At 51.6% G+C, this 14992-nt stretch overlaps 3 protein-coding genes across 3 annotated transcripts; 2 read left to right on the top strand and 1 right to left on the bottom strand.

Moving 5' to 3' along the window:
• Window positions 1–1181: 1181 nt before the first annotated feature.
• Window positions 1182–1865, top strand: JCM6883_007136 (Ty1/Copia family ribonuclease HI; the record flags this gene model as incomplete). Its single annotated transcript, XM_076634858.1, has 1 exon — window positions 1182–1865. The coding sequence occupies one exon, from the start codon at window positions 1182–1184 to the stop codon at window positions 1863–1865; it is 684 nt and encodes a 227-aa protein (XP_076485179.1).
• A 3930-nt stretch (window positions 1866–5795) lies between these two features.
• JCM6883_007135 (ABC transporter ATP-binding protein) lies at window positions 5796–11320 on the bottom strand (the record flags this gene model as incomplete). Its single annotated transcript, XM_076634857.1, has 9 exons — window positions 5796–5877; window positions 5948–6502; window positions 6577–6796; window positions 6884–7006; window positions 7079–7241; window positions 7314–8746; window positions 8819–10260; window positions 10332–10417; window positions 10499–11320. 9 exons carry the CDS (start codon window positions 11318–11320, stop codon window positions 5796–5798), a joined length of 4926 nt encoding a protein of 1641 aa, XP_076485178.1.
• A 315-nt stretch (window positions 11321–11635) lies between these two features.
• On the top strand, window positions 11636–14923 carry CRS1 (cysteine--tRNA ligase; the record flags this gene model as incomplete). The annotated part of the gene is made up of 12 exons (XM_076634856.1): window positions 11636–11854; window positions 11914–12002; window positions 12072–12168; window positions 12228–12641; window positions 12721–13054; window positions 13131–13360; window positions 13425–13658; window positions 13735–13841; window positions 13903–14182; window positions 14256–14421; window positions 14512–14812; window positions 14881–14923. 12 exons carry the CDS (start codon window positions 11636–11638, stop codon window positions 14921–14923), a joined length of 2514 nt encoding a protein of 837 aa, XP_076485177.1.
• Between the last annotated feature and the right edge of the window lie 69 nt (window positions 14924–14992).

Here is a 14992-nt window from a genome sequence, read left to right as displayed (position 1 = left end):
AGGACTCTGTTCTCCAGTGTGAAGCGCTGGTAAGCATTACAGAGTACTAGAAGAAAGTAACAAGAAGTAACAGACCTGTTCTCCAGTGTGAAGCGCTGGAGAAAGGGAAAAGAAGTTGAGAAAATACACCACAGAACCCCTGTCTTCCTGGCCTGACCTGGCCGCTTTCAGCAGTTGGCCAGCCTGACTGAGAGAACAAGCCAGATCATATCAGCCTGGTAGACACCGCTTTGCCAGCCTGACCGGCCAGACTGGCTTGGACCTGGCCAGTTTTGAGGTCAGCCTGGCCAGGACCTGGCGGCAAGCCTGGGGAGAGCCTGGCTACAGTCACACTGGCAGGTGTACTCTCAGTCAGTCCTGTAGCTCTGCGGGATCATACAGTGTCAATCTGGGCCAGAGAAGCCATGCACAATGCATAGAAAAAGAAAGAGAAAGTTTCAAGCTCATTTCTTCTACCATTTCTACTGTAAGCTCTAGACTTTGACCCATCAGTACAGCCAGGACGTTGATGTCTGCCGCCTAGGAGCGTTGCGGGCTTCCAGGACTCGCTTAATAGCCCTCATCGGCAAACAATCTCTCCCAGCTTGAGGGGCATTTTTCTCCTTCTCTGTGGCCGCCTGCTCAAATTTGACAGCAGAAGTGGTAAGCTGGTGAGTGCAGGCTACTTTGAGCTCAATACAGAGGGAGCAGGAGGGGTTCCTTCTTGGCCAGGTCTGGCCAGACTGGTCTCTCAGGCTGATTCCCGCTGATGCGGCCAGACAGATTTGACCAGGCCAGCTCCAGGAACCAGACCCTGGCCAGCCTGGCCTTAACTGAGCCAGGTCTGGTCCAGATCTGACTCCAGGCTGATTCGGCTCCCAAGGGAGTTGGTGGTGTAACCTATTGAATTCAGGACTCTGTTCTCCAGTGTGAAGCGCTGATAAGCATTACAGAGTACTAGAAGAAAGTAACAAGAAGTAACAGACCTGTTCTCCAGTGTGAAGCGCTGGAGAAAGGGAAAAGAAGTTGAGAAAATACCGGAGGTATTTAGATACAAAAGAGAAATGTAGAAAGTAATAACCAAAGTATCAAAAGGGGAATTAACCTGTGAGAGCGTCTCCAACTTGTCCCCTCCTGCTCCCGCCGATCACATCCCTTCTCCCGACAAAAAACGACGATACCTTCAAGCAGTCGGTTCCCTCATGTACGCCATGCTCGGTACTCGTCCCGACATTGCTCACGCCGTTGGAGTTCTCGGTTGTCACTCAGCAAACCCCGGTCCTCTTCACTGGGCCGCCGTCGTCCACGTTCTTCGTTACCTCAAAGGAACTCTCGACTATGGACTCGAATTCAACCCGGACAACTCTCCTCTTACCGGATTCAAAGCCTACAGCGACTCGGACTGGGGTGCATGCCCTACGACTTCTCGATCAACTATGGGATACACCTTCATCCTTGCGAACGGAGCCGTCGCCTGGTCGTCCAAACTTCAACCTCGAGTCACTGGATCTTCCTCTGAAGCTGAGTACATTGGTCTCTCCCACGCTTCTAAAGAAGCAGTCTTCCTCTCCCAACTCCTCAGCGAACTCGGATACCCTCTCCCTCATCCGACAACTCTCTTCGGCGACAACCAGGGCGCGAACGCACTCTCCCGCGACCCTCAGTTCCATTACCGAACTCGACATCTCTGTCTCAATGAACACTTCGTTCAGGAACAAGTTCAACAAGGATTCATCAATGTTACGTACATTCCTACCTCCCAAATGGTCGCCGACATCATGACAAAGTCTCTTCCCGCTCCTTCCTTCTCGACTCATCGTTTGTCACTCGGCGTTAGACCTTTTCGAGCGAGGAGGGGTGTTGCAGCAGACGCTCTCACGGGTTAATTCCCCTTTTGATACTTTGGTTATTACTTTCTACATTTCTCTTTTGTATCTAAATACCTCCGGTATTTTCTCAACTTCTTTTCCCTTTCTCCAGCGCTTCACACTGGAGAACAGGTCTGTTACTTCTTGTTACTTTCTTCTAGTACTCTGTAATGCTTACTAGCGCTTCACACTGGAGAACAGAGTCCTGAATTCAATACAAGCTGCCAAATATTTTTACGCAACTACTTGCTCAATGAGCTCTAAAATTCCGTGCCTTCTTTCTTTCTATCCACCTCCCGGTGCGCAGCCAGCTGCATCCCTGATGCTCCATCCTATCTGGTGTCTACAAGCTCCCGTCTGCTCTCTGTCAACGATCTTGCTGTGTGAGTGCCTTTGCCCTCCGCCTCCTTCCTCATTTTCACCACTTTGTTTCTCATCCTGTGCTTATTGCACAATTCTGCTAGATCTTGCTCTCCCTCATTGTCCCTCTCTCAGAGGCTTTGAATCTGTTAACATAAATTGGAGGTTTAATTGAGTGAAGTGGATGTGAAGAATTTTGAGGGAGTTCAAAACCTGTATCAAGAAGCAGACAAGGCTGGGGAAAGGTTTGGATGTCACTTAGTGGGTCGCGGGGAGAGTTCCTGATCAGCAGAAGGACAGTCTTTGTGTCAACGTGAGTTCTGACCTCCTGTTGCCCCCTCTCGTTTCCTGTTCCCCGTTCACTTCCCTGTGAAAGTCCTTGTATGCTTCTCCTCTCCTTGAATGCTCCCTCCACTCTTCCCTCACTCATTTATGTTCGTCCTTCCGTCATCCCTAGTCCTTGTGATAAACTCCTTTTCCAAGCTCCTCTTCCTTCACCTCTCTTCCCACATCCGCAAGTTCATTTCCCCTCCTCTGCTCATCATCTTGATCTTCTCGGACTCCGTCTCCGTCCATCTCCCCTTCTCAGGCTTGGAGCCCATCGTCCCAAATGTTTTCAATTCATCATGGTGTTACGAATTGCCGTAGGAGGGGAGGAAGAGACTTGGTCGAAGCGATCGTTCGGTGGTAGAACGAGGACGAAGTGATGAAGTAGGAGCAAACGTTAGAATTAACAGAAGTTGTTCTGACAAAGAAGAAAGAAATAGAGAACAAGAAAGAGAGCGGCTTTTATAGGTAAAACTGGGGTTCTAGAGAATAGGGAAGCGGGGTGCTTGTGCTGAGTCAACACGAGGAGAGGGTGATAGAAAAGAGGGAGCGAGAAAAGAGGGTAGAAGCAAAAGGGTGCGAGGAAAATAGATTCAGGAACGAGAACAGACCACAATCCAGATTTCGTAACACTTGGGCCCCTCCTCTCGTCATATGCCTCCCCCTTCCATTCTCTTCCCCTTCTCCTTCCCTTCCCACACTTGCATGGTTCACACAGATCTCTCTGTCATTCTCCTCCTTCATCCCCTCGTCAAGTTCCCACACTGTTGTTCACTGTTGCATTCCGCTGCAAATTCTTAGGTGAGATTCTTCCACAGATCTCCCTCTCTCTCTCGGCTGTTAGTTCAGAATTTGATGACCGTCCCTCCGTCCGTTATTTTTGTCTCATTTGTACTTGTGTCATTTTTTATGCTTGCTTTCCTCTTTATCGGGTTCAATTTCTCTCGTTTTTGGCTCTCCACTCTCTCGCACACACAATCCCCCTCTCCTCACTTGTGTCTCCTCCTAGTCTTGAGTCCCTCGGGTGCAAACTCTCACCTGAGGTTTTACCAAGAAATTCTGTCTCTGGCTCTGTCCTCTTCATGACCTGAGTCAATACCTGTACCTGATGGCATCCCTTTTCAGAGAGCTGATCATTCACAGTGCAACACAGTGGAGACAATATGAGCCAAAGGCAGAGAACACGGGAAAAGACGGTCCATGCTTATTTCCGCTTCGAGGAAGATATACAACTCTTCTTCAGAGCAATTCTGAGGTACTATCAACCAGTGTGTTGGAGAGTATGGTGAGTGCGAGTCAGTAAGCCTCCTCTGGACGCTGGGACAAAGCAAGCACTTATTGCTTTTCAGACCTTGTTCAAAATGGGAATTTGCCGGATCAACCCCTTTTCTTAGTTACTGCGTACCCGCAAAGAGGGATAACCGAGTGATGACAGCGATGACAGGATGAGATGAGTTGAAATCACTCACCCGACAGCTTTTCCAGCAGACATTGTTTCTTGTTCTAGTAGGTGGGTAGTGGGTTGTGAGAGGTTGAGTTGTGCGTTCGACTACTTTTGAGAGTGAGTCTGAAAATTGGGAGGGAAAGAGAGAGAGAGAGAGAACAGAGGGGAGGAAACTTTCGAATCTTTCCATCCTGTTCTATGGAACCTTTTCCATCTCGAAGTTTCTCGCAAGTTCCTTCTCTCTCCACCATGTCTGTTGCCTCTGTTCCTCTCACAGGTGCCCTGCTGCCCATCTTTGCTCTGCAAAACCTGCTGCTCAGTGTCTCGTCATTTCGGCCTCTTTTACTGTTGCAGACTACTCTGAGGCTCTTCACTGCTGCTGCTTTGGCCCTATACACCCAAGAGTCATGCAGTCAGTTCAGCTCAACACTCTTCTGTTTCAGGAGACCAGGACAGTCTCTCCTCTCCAGAAAACGCTGCGAACAACCGCTGTAAGTTTTACAGGTTTCAGTGAACTTGAACCCTTTGGCTGTTGACTGTTGACCTCCTGTGCGCGCTCTGACATTCTATGTTGCTAAGGTATATCTCAGTATGAGCCAGGCAAGCGCCAGATGTGGGTGTATATGTAAGTGCAGAGTGTTCAGTCCTCTTTCGCATCTCAACTGCTTCTGCCGCTTCAATTACCCTAACTCCAACTTCCGGAGACTCTGGCCTGTATTGTGCTCCCGTCCTCCACAGCTCTTGACCCCAACAGTTGATTAATGTTCCGAGAGCGACACTTTGCGACAAGGATTGACATGTTTTGTCCCCTTATTGCCTCCTGTCCTCCTCTGCCTCTTCCTCTCAGGCTACTGTTCCACCCATCAACCTATCTCCTCTGACCTTGCCAGTACTGGTGCAAAGCAAGGTTTGGGGTGAGCGAGGGGGTTTGAAAGTCAGGGAAAGTAGCATTGAGCTCAAACACTCACGTCCCCCAGTTCTCGCCTCCCCTGTGTCTGGCATCAGCTTACCCTCTTGTCTCTGCCTCAACGCGCTCACATACAAACCCGGTACTCCAGGAGGCGAGAGTGACTCGAAGCCGCAAAGTCAAGTTTTGCTTGCAGAGCCGAAACAAGTTTCTCACTTCCTGAGGTGCTCTTGCAAGTTCTGACAAGCTCTTTCACTTGCACGCAAGTCAGGCCGTGCAGTAGGTGAGAAGGGCGAGCGGGAATGAGCATTCGCACGAACATCGATTCAGGAAAGTCGAACATCTATTGGATACAAAAAAATGATCGCGCAACTACTCGACGATTCTGTAGTCTAGTTGGTTAGGGCACCGCATTGTGGCTGCGGAAACCGGCGTTCGAATCGCCGCAGAGTCAGCACCGTCCAGTTTCTTCCAGAAATCGACGAAGCTCCTTTTTGTGATCGAAAGCCCGCTTTTTGCCTCGCTCTCCTCCCGTTCCCACGACCGCCTGCGTTCCGGACAGCGGTCAAGGTGAATGCTGTCGAATGACAAGGTGGCAGAAGTAGCGGTAGTTAGCGAAGATCTGCAAAGCCCATGTGCACGGGTCTCAAAATTTTTTCCCTCTCTTACTCAGTTTTCTGAGGACTGTCTCGCTAGTTACAAGTCGCAAGTAGGCGGTCATGAAGAATGCCAGGTCCATAGAGACGAATCCGAGATCACTCGATGCGTCTCACCGTAAACGATGGACTTTCTCAGCAACTCGTCGCCAGCAGTTCGTTCTCTCCTCTGACCTTGAATGAGCCTTTCAGATGCTCGGGCGGTTGACAAGGTGATGCGACATATATTACGACAAATTTTCACAAGGTGCGAACTAAGCGTGCTCCCACTCGCCTCCGCTGGCTAATTGCGCAAACAAACCATGTGGCTTCGACCTCAACTCTTTGACAGATCCACTGCAGCATCGAAACGTTGAAGAATGTCAGTGTCGAGAACCGTCGGCAAAGAAAGGAAGAGGAGACGTACATTTCCGCGACTCTGCCGTTGTCGACGACGATAAGATAATCGCACATCTCCATAACCGCCAACTTGTGAGTGACGATCAAAGTAGTCTTCTCCTTCTTGACGTCCATGATCGTATTCATGACGAGTTTTTGATTTTGAGGGTCGAGAGCACTCGTGCATTCGTCCAGGATCAACAGCTCGCGAGGTTGGACGAGCGCGCGTGCTATTTGTAATCGTTGAGCTTGACCTCCTGAGACGAGAGAAGCGTTGTCCCCGAGCAAGGTTTGATATCCTTGCGGCAGTTGAGAAAGGATGAAGTCGTGAATGTGAGCTTGTTTCGCGGCGGCTTCGATCCTCGATTGGTCGATCGAGTCGGGAGGAGTTCCGTAGGAAATGTTTGAAGATACGCTAACGTCGAACAAAGCTGGATGTTGAGAGACTACGGCTAGATGATTTCGGAGGTATTTGACGTCGATCCGAGAGAGGGGTCGGTTGTCGAGCGAGACGGTTCCCGAGGATGGTTCGTAGAGACGCTGAAGCAGCGCGGCGATCGTCGACTTGCCCGAACCAGATGCGCTGAGAGCAAGTGGAAAAAGTCAGCAGATGTCAAACTCTTAGTACTTCGAAAGAAGGAAGGAAACCCGACTAACCCAACGATTCCAACGCATTCTCCAGCCTTGACGCTGAACGAGAGACCCTTGAGAACCGGAGCGTCGGGGCGGGAAGGGTAGGCGAATTTGACGTCTCTGAAAGAGATGTCACCGCGAATCGGGAAAGTCATGCGGCCTTGCGATTCGGAAGATTCTTCGGAGAGGTCGAGAAGTCGCAAGAGATCGATCGAAGCCGCGATGGACTTTGCCATACTCGGCACTGAGAACACAGCGAGAGATAATCAGCGAAATGCTAAACGGAAGTAGAAGGCACGAGAGGAGAAGAGAGAAGAACAACAACACGTACGGTAGCCCATCAATTGTCCAGCAAAAGTCACCGCGAAGAGGATCAAAGAGAAGACTCGGAGCATCTTTGCAAAGTCGTAGCGGCCCTTGGCGATCAAGAGAGCTCCGACGTACAACATCAGCCCTGCGGTAAAGTCACGGTAGATTGAGTCAGCCTTTGTGCGGTAGAGACGGCAGTAGAGGTAGCAGGTCTCACCTTGTACGCAGTAGATGAGAGCGAATCCCGTTGCAAACCCGAGCCCGGCAAAGGGAGCAGCTTTGACTCCACCGCGATAGGCTTCTTCGGTCGTTTCGAGGAAAGCTCGCTCGAAGACGGGTTGAATCGACATTGCCCTAATCGGACGAATGTTCGAGAATGTCTGCAACAGCACAGCGAAACAGCCCAGGGTCAGAAACGAGGACATTGTGCGATCAATTTTGTTTGAGCTTACTTGGTGGAATTTCTTCGAGACATTCTCGCGTTTGAGCTTGTTCGACATTTCGAATTTGTTGAGAATCGATGCTTGTAGACGAGTAGCGATGACGAAGACGGGTCCCAATCCCAGCCCGACGAGGGTGAGTTCCCAACCCGCCACGAAAGCCCAGGTCATCGCCATCGTAAGCATCGAGAAGAGGACGGCGAGCTGGCCAACGACGGTTCCAACGAAGATCCGGGTATCGTCCGAATCCTTGACGATCGTATGAGTGAGGGAAGAAGTCGTGTTCTCGGGTTTGTCGAAGAACGATTTGTCCTGCTTGAGAACCAAGGCGAGAGCTCGTCGACGGAGAGAAGTGATCCATCCTTCGGCGCACCGTTCGAGAAAGTAGAACTTGAGGAACGTACTGGTTCCGTCGACGGCCGCAACGACGAGAATGAAAATGGATGATTGAGTGACGAGAGAAGTTGAACCGGGTTGACCGAGATGCGACATGACTTGGGAGAGGAGATACGAGAAGACTGGAGTGCAACATCCGACGACCATCGAGAGGAATATTCCCGTGAAGAACAGCAACTTGTTCGGTATCGTCGGCCAGTATCGACGGACGAGGTAACCGAGCGAATGTTTCGGTTTCGAAGCCGCGGGGTTGACGGGGACGTCGATCGCGACACTGCCTTTGAGTCCTTCTCGCGCCTCCGTACCAACTGGAAGGGCTTCGTGCTTGAGTCGTTGTCCGAGCGGTCGACGATTCGCGGTCGCTTGGTTCCCGGCCAATTCGAGAGCGGCGAACGACATTCCTGAATCTCGTTTGCTCGACCTTTTTGAATCCGGAGAATTCGAGAGAGCGAAAGGAGGAAGGAGTTCGGAAGAAGGGTTGGAAAGAGGAGTAGCGGGCCGAGATAACTGATTTGAAGACCGAGATCCGGTTTGCTGTCGTTCGAGGCGTTCCGCGAAGTTCGCTGATACCCGCCTGACGGCTCGAAGTTCTCGACTAGCCCGAGTCGAGGCGTCGGGAGAAGGTGGGAAGAAGAAACCGGCGAGACTGGGTTTTGAAGGAGATTCGAAGTCGGCGTCGCTCACTTGGATCCGAGGAGTCGAGTGGACAGAAGGGTAAGCGAGACCGCTTTCGTCGTCAGAGTCGAGAATTTCTTCCTCCCGTTCGAGGCCCCTCGCCTCCTCCTCCTCCTCCTTCTCGTTCGAACGTGCAGATTGAACGTTCTGAGAACAAGCGAGTTGAGCGAAGCGACCCTCGGGATCCTGTTCAAGTTCTGCTCGGTACCCTTGTTGGACGACCTCTGCGTCGGCCATTACGTAGACGAAATCATCTTGACCGATGGGCGCGAGATCGTGAGTGATGATGATTGTCGTCCTGTTCGTCCTCCATCGTTTGACCGCTTCGTTGACAAGCAATCTCGACGTCGCGTCGAGTGCAGAAGTCGCTTCGTCTAATCGACGCATGCAAAGAAGAGTCAGGCAAGAAGCAAAGACAGGAGAACAGAGACAGCTCGAAAACTCACCGAGAACGAGAACAGTCGGATCTCGAATCCAAGCCCTCGCAATCGCCAATCTTTGTCGTTGTCCTCCCGAGAGACTCGCGCCTTTCTCACCGCTGATGACCGTGTCATATCCGTCTGGTAGGTCTCGAATGAAGTCGTGGATCAAAGCTCCTCGACACGCTGCGACGACTTCCTCCCTCGAGACGTCCTCCATCTTTCGCTTCGTTCCATCGTGCCGTAGTTGTCCGACTACTCCGATCGCCACGTTATCGTGTACCGTCCCCTCGAAGAGAACTGAAGCACCTTGAGAAACGCATGCGACGTGACTCCTCAACCATTCTTCATCGATCCAATCCAATCCTTGTTCGTCGACCTCGATTTGTCCCGTCTCTGCTTTATACAACCCTAGTAACAAGTTTCCAACGGTACTCTTCCCCGAACCAGAGATCCCGACGACGTAGGTAGTTTCGCGTGCCGCGAAGTAGAGGGAAACGTTGCGAAGGGCGGGAGGAGCGGGGGAGGGTCGAGTAGGGTAATGAAACGTGACGTTGCGCAGGCTGAGTTCGCCGGAGAAAGTTGAAGGCCGAAGTTTGCGGAGAGCTCGTGGAGCTGCGAGCTTTTTGCGACGTTTCGGATCGTGCGAGGCCGAGGCGAGGGGAATGAAGACTGGAGTGTGAGGCGTGGTAGGAGAGCTGAGAGTGAACGGATGAGGAGAGAGGGGTCCTGATTGTTGATCAAAAGTGATGACTGTCGGAGAAGGGAGAGAGATGTCCGCGCTCGAAAGGGAACCGATTCGTTGACTCTTCTTCTTCTGATTTTTGGGCTCGTGCGATCGAGACATTGACGGCGACTTGACGAGGGTCGCGACTGGTGCCGGATCGGAATGAATGAGACCGAGGAGACCTGCCATGGCGATTTTACCCTTCTCGATAGAGACGAGGAAGGGAATGCAGGTTTGGAGGTACGTACTCGCCGAGAGACAAGACCAGAAACAGGTGTTGACCGTCGATACCGTAGCCTTGCCCGATTGAACGAGGTACGCTCCGAACCAAAAACCTTGAATGAACATGGTCATGATCATGAACTGAGTGATTCCGCTCCGGAAACCCCAGACGAAGTGAAGTTTCGTGTAGGCGAGGAAAGCTTGTTTCGTGATGAGTTTGAATCCGGCATTCTCTTGATCTTCAGCGTTGAAAGCCTTGACCGTCGGAAGAGCTCCAATGATACGGTCGACTCGGGAAGAACATCTCGTGACCGCTTCTCGATCTCGATTCGCGAGCGGTTGTGCGAACCTTTCCGTGATGCCGACGAATATGGTGAGAATCGGAATTGCGGCGAGAATGACGAAGGTGAGACGGTAGTCGCGGTAGAAGGAGAGGGCGAGGCAGAAGATAAATGAGCCGCAGTATTGAACGAACATTCCGAGAGTTTGCGAAGTAGCGATTCGAACGTCATCCGTGTCCCTATCGTCCGTCGCGAATTAGTACGAGATGGTACCGAGGCGAGGGGTGTAGAAGAAAGGGATGAGACTGACTTGGTGAATCTTCCCATCAAACCAGCTGCTGAATCTCCCGAGGACTCGCTCTCTCCTTCTCCCTTTTGTCCTCCCATCCCTTTGTCCTACCAGTCGAGACCCTTTCCGTGCAATCCTCGATAGACCTTGCCTCGTAGAGTACGAGCAACTCGCTCGCCGTGAATGACCCATAGAGCTTGATTCGCCGATGTAATCAGCAGGATACCTGCTCCGAGAGCTGCGAACTTGATGGATTCGAGCCTGACCTTGTTTAGCAAGGTAGACCGAGCGGCAGAGAGTAGGGATCGATCGAGTTCGGGGTTCGCCGTCGCTATCGAGTAATCGGTGAAATGTTGGAAAGTGTCTCCGAGAACTTGGGTCATGTAAGGAGGGATGAGTCCTCCTCCGATCGATAGCGCGAGGGCAGGTAAGACGAGGGTGAGGAAGGTCGAACGGGTCGTGAGGGAGAAGAGGATCGACAGGGAAGGTTTGAGCACAGGCTGCTCTTTTTTCGTTTCTTCGGCGGTTCTTGTCGTTGACGAAGAAGATGACAGCGTCGGAGAAGAAGGTTTATCGAGGGAATGGGTCGAGGAAGATGACGAGTAGCGGAGATTCGGAAGCATGGCTTGATCACTCTTCGCGAAAGTGAGGGCGGGTGGTCGTTTGATCTGTCCCGATTTCTTGTCCTCGACGTAGCTCGCCACTTGACCGCTCATCGACGTTTGCCTGATTTCGTCGTCGTCGCTAGTCCTTTCTCCTGGTCCCTGATTCCGTCCCATCGAGAGAGGCGATTGTTCTTCCGCAAAGAGTTTGCGAGGTTGCATCAAACGGGGCGATCCGGTTCCCTGGGCGACTGATTGGTCGAACGAGGCTTGACCTAGTCGTGGAGACCTATTCGATAACGAATCGGATCTCGGAGGAGTAGTCAGGTGAGTCGGTTGGCGGGGAGTAGTTGGTTCATCCGTCCTTGAATATTGTGGTGAGGGTGGTGATGGAGGAGTTGTAGTCATCGTGGACGATGTGCGTAGTGGAAAAGACAGAAGCCATTACGACCGAGAAGGAGGCGGAGCAGTGAATTGGAGAACAATGGAACAAAGGGAAGTTCTACATGTCTCAAGTCGTTGGCGCCGCCGAACTATTACGCGTTCCTCTATCGCGCAAAGTCGTCGAAAGGAGCGAAGTCATAGGCCAAGGAGAGAGAGAGAGAGAGAGGAAGCTACTGATCAAAGTCACGAGCGCTCTCGAGTTTTGAAATTCACTTCTCTCGATTCGACCCGCTCCTACTGGCCGGATACAGCGAGAGTACAGTCAGAAGGCACCAGTGTATGCTTGGACGAACTCGACAGCTACTCAGAACTCTCGAAACTTGTCGTCCTTCCCTCATCAAACTTCGCGTTTACTCTTCCAGCTGCTGCCTACCTCCCCAACTCTCCACCCGAAGAACGATGGCGTCCAACAAAGCTGTACAAGATAGCTGGAAACAACCACTTCCCGAAGTACCTGAGCCAACTTTGAAAGTTTACAACTCTCTCACCAGATCAAAGGTCAGTCTTCGATTACCCAGAGGCCGTTGCTCTAGCCGCTGACACAGAGGGATGCGTAGGTCGAGTTCGTGACTAAGAAGCCAGGAGTGGTGACATGGTACAATTGCGGACCGACAGTTTACGATGCTTCTCACATGGGACATGCCAGGTGCGTCTATTTGGGCTCGTAAAGACCTCTCAGACCTCCTGACTGACCTAGGACACTCTAACCCGACAGAAACTACATGGCTCAGGATATTATGAGGAGGATTTTGAGGGATTATTTCGGTTTCGAAGTCAACTTCGTGATGAATATCACAGACGTGGACGACAAGGTGAGCTCCCCCGTTCGCCAATGTCATGCTCGCATCCTATCTCACCATCTCTCGTGCAGATCATCACGCGAGCTCGGCAATCCCACCTTCTGAAAACCTACCTCTCCGAACTTTCCTCTTCTTCGACGCCTCTTTCCTCTCGCGTCCTACAAGAAGTCACGACTGCTTGGACCGCCTACTTTTTCAAAACTCTATCCACTGCACTGCCGACCGCTTCAACAAGTCCTCAATCTTACGAGTCCGCGAAACTCCAATTCGACGAAGTAGAGAAACTGGCAAAAGATCAGTCTTGGGTGGAAAAGCAGAAAGAACGAGATGAGAAGTTTACGATGTACTTGTCGAGCGTCAAGGGTGGTTACGAAGGGCTCAAAGTAGCGGAGGATCAAGAAAAGAAGGGAGAGACTGGATTCGCAGCCGCTCAAGAACTGGTCGAAGCGAACAGAGACGCTGTTGGATTGTCGCTCGACAAACAAGTGAGCTTGATACCTGCCCTTCGGAACGTCTGATCGACTCGTTAAGCTGACCAGCTCGAATCCGTCTTCAATTCGAAAGTTCGGCGCAACAGTGACGGATCCAGCGATCTTCCGAGATCTCGCGGCATTCTGGGAGGAGTCTTTCTTCAAGTCGATGTCGGCGCTGCACGTCGAACGACCGACTACACTCACGCGAGTCTCGGAATATATTGCGGAAATCGTCAAATTCGTCGAGGGAATCGTAGAACGAGGATTTGCTTATGAAGGAGGCGGGAGTGTCTGGTTCGACACGGTCAAGTTCGAAGGAGCGAAGGGCGCTGAACCTGGAGAGGGAGACGAAGAGTGGAAGCATACTTATGCGAAACTTCAACCTTGGAGTAAAGGAAATCGAGAATTACTCGAAGATGGCGAAGGTGAGCTTTCGTTCTCTCCCTTATCCGGATAGAGGTCTCGCTCACATTTCTACGCTCTCTTGTTCTCTCTCACAAGGTTCTTTGACGAGCACGACCGGCAAACGAGCAGCATCAGATTTCGCTTTATGGAAATCCTCGAAACCTGGAGAACCTGCTTGGCCGTCAAGCTGGGGTCCCGGTCGACCTGGCTGGCATATCGAGTGCAGTGTTATGGCGAGTGCAGTCCTGGGAGAGGGTATGGACGTTCATTCGGGAGGAGTTGATCTCGCGTTCCCTCATCACGACAACGAAATCGCTCAATCCGAGGTCAGTCAGTCCCCCTTATCGCCTGTTCCCTTGTTCTCTGGTTGAATGACGTCGGCTATGCCAGGCGTTCCACAACTGTCGACAATGGGTCAACTATTTCCTTCACACCGGCCACCTGCACATCGAAGGATTGAAAATGTCGAAGTCGCTCAAGAATTTCATCACAATCGACGATGCCCTCGAGAAGTACTCCGCAAGACAACTAAGGTTCGCTTTCCTATTACAACATTGGAACGCCCGGCTCGACTTCAAGGAGGACAGCATGCGAGAAGTGAGGAATGCAGAGGGAATCTTGAACGTCAGCCTAACTTTATTTCTTGTCCCACTTGGTCTCTCCCCTTAATGACTAACGATCCGCTGCTGTCTGCACGTAGAACTTTTTCGCCCTCGTCAAAGCCCTCGTCGCCGAAGCCAAAGACAAGTCAACCGCCTCAGACGGTTGTCACCACTACGAAACTCCAGAAGCTGACTTGATGGCCAAGTGAGTATTCTATTCTCTACGCATACTGCAGGAAGTGTGTCTAATCGTCCGTCATCCTCAGGCTCGAAACCGCCCAAATCGAATTCCGAGCTGCCCTCTCCGATTCGTTCGACACACCACGAGCGATTCAACTCCTCCTCGATCTCGTCTCCGCTAGCAATGTGTACCTTTCTCGCGGGCGCCAGAATGTCAACGTCGGAGTGCTATCCGCGGTCAGCGAATGGGTTACGAGAATGTTGAGGATGTTCGGATTGGGAGAAGGCGCGGCGACTGATGCGAATGGAGAAAGGTTGGTGGGCTGGGGTATCGCCTCCCCGTCCGGTCAAGGTGAATCGATTGATGTACGTAAAAACACCATTTATTCATGCGCTCGTCACGATCGCTAACTCTGTGATCGGCGCTTCGCGTTTACAGAAGGAGTCGACTCTAATGCCGTACCTCCGAGCTTTGTCTGCTTTCCGCGACCAAGTTCGTCAACTCGCGATGTCGGGAGCGCCTTCGAGCGAGATCCTGGCTCTAACAGATCGACTCCGCGACGTCGAAATGGTCGATCTCGGAGTCGCGCTCGACGATCAAGATGGTGAGCAACATTTTCATTTGCTGGTTCCCTCGTTCGGTTTCACCAATGTCTAACCGAATCTCACCATACTTCTCGCCTACGCCTATTCAGACGGGAAAGCGATGGTCAAACTAGTTCCCCCTGAGACGCTGCGCGCTGCCCGGGACGCCAAAGCAGCGTTGGTTAAGGAGAAAGCCGACCGGAAAATGAAAGCGGCTGCGGCGGCTGAACAAAAACGATTGGAAAAGTTGGAAAAAGGCCGTCTCAGTCCGTCCGAGATGTTCAAGCCTCCTCAAAGTCAAGAATTCTCCGAATGGGATGAGTCGGGACTACCCACGAAGGACAAGGAAGGAGTCGAAGTTGCCAAGAGTCGAGGAAAGAAGCTCAAAAAGGAATGGGATTTACAGAAAAAGTTAGTCTTCGCGTTTTGCTTTGGTCCATCGCTCGATGCTGACGACTCTCTCGCGCCCGCGATGACAGGTTACATGACGAGTATCTCAAGGAGCAGGAAAAGTCTAAATAGATTCACGGTTTCTCTAGTAGCTACACCACAGTCGTGCGGCAAAGAACAGAGAGAGTATTGAACCTTGCA

The sequence above is a fragment of the Sporobolomyces salmoneus genome (genome assembly GCF_050403485.1).
Source record: "Sporobolomyces salmoneus JCM6883 DNA, S_salmoneus_JCM6883_v1_ctg73, whole genome shotgun sequence".
In the NCBI taxonomy this organism is placed as follows: Eukaryota; Fungi; Basidiomycota; class Microbotryomycetes; order Sporidiobolales; family Sporidiobolaceae; genus Sporobolomyces; species Sporobolomyces salmoneus.
This window is presented reverse-complemented; position numbering and strand designations above follow the sequence as displayed.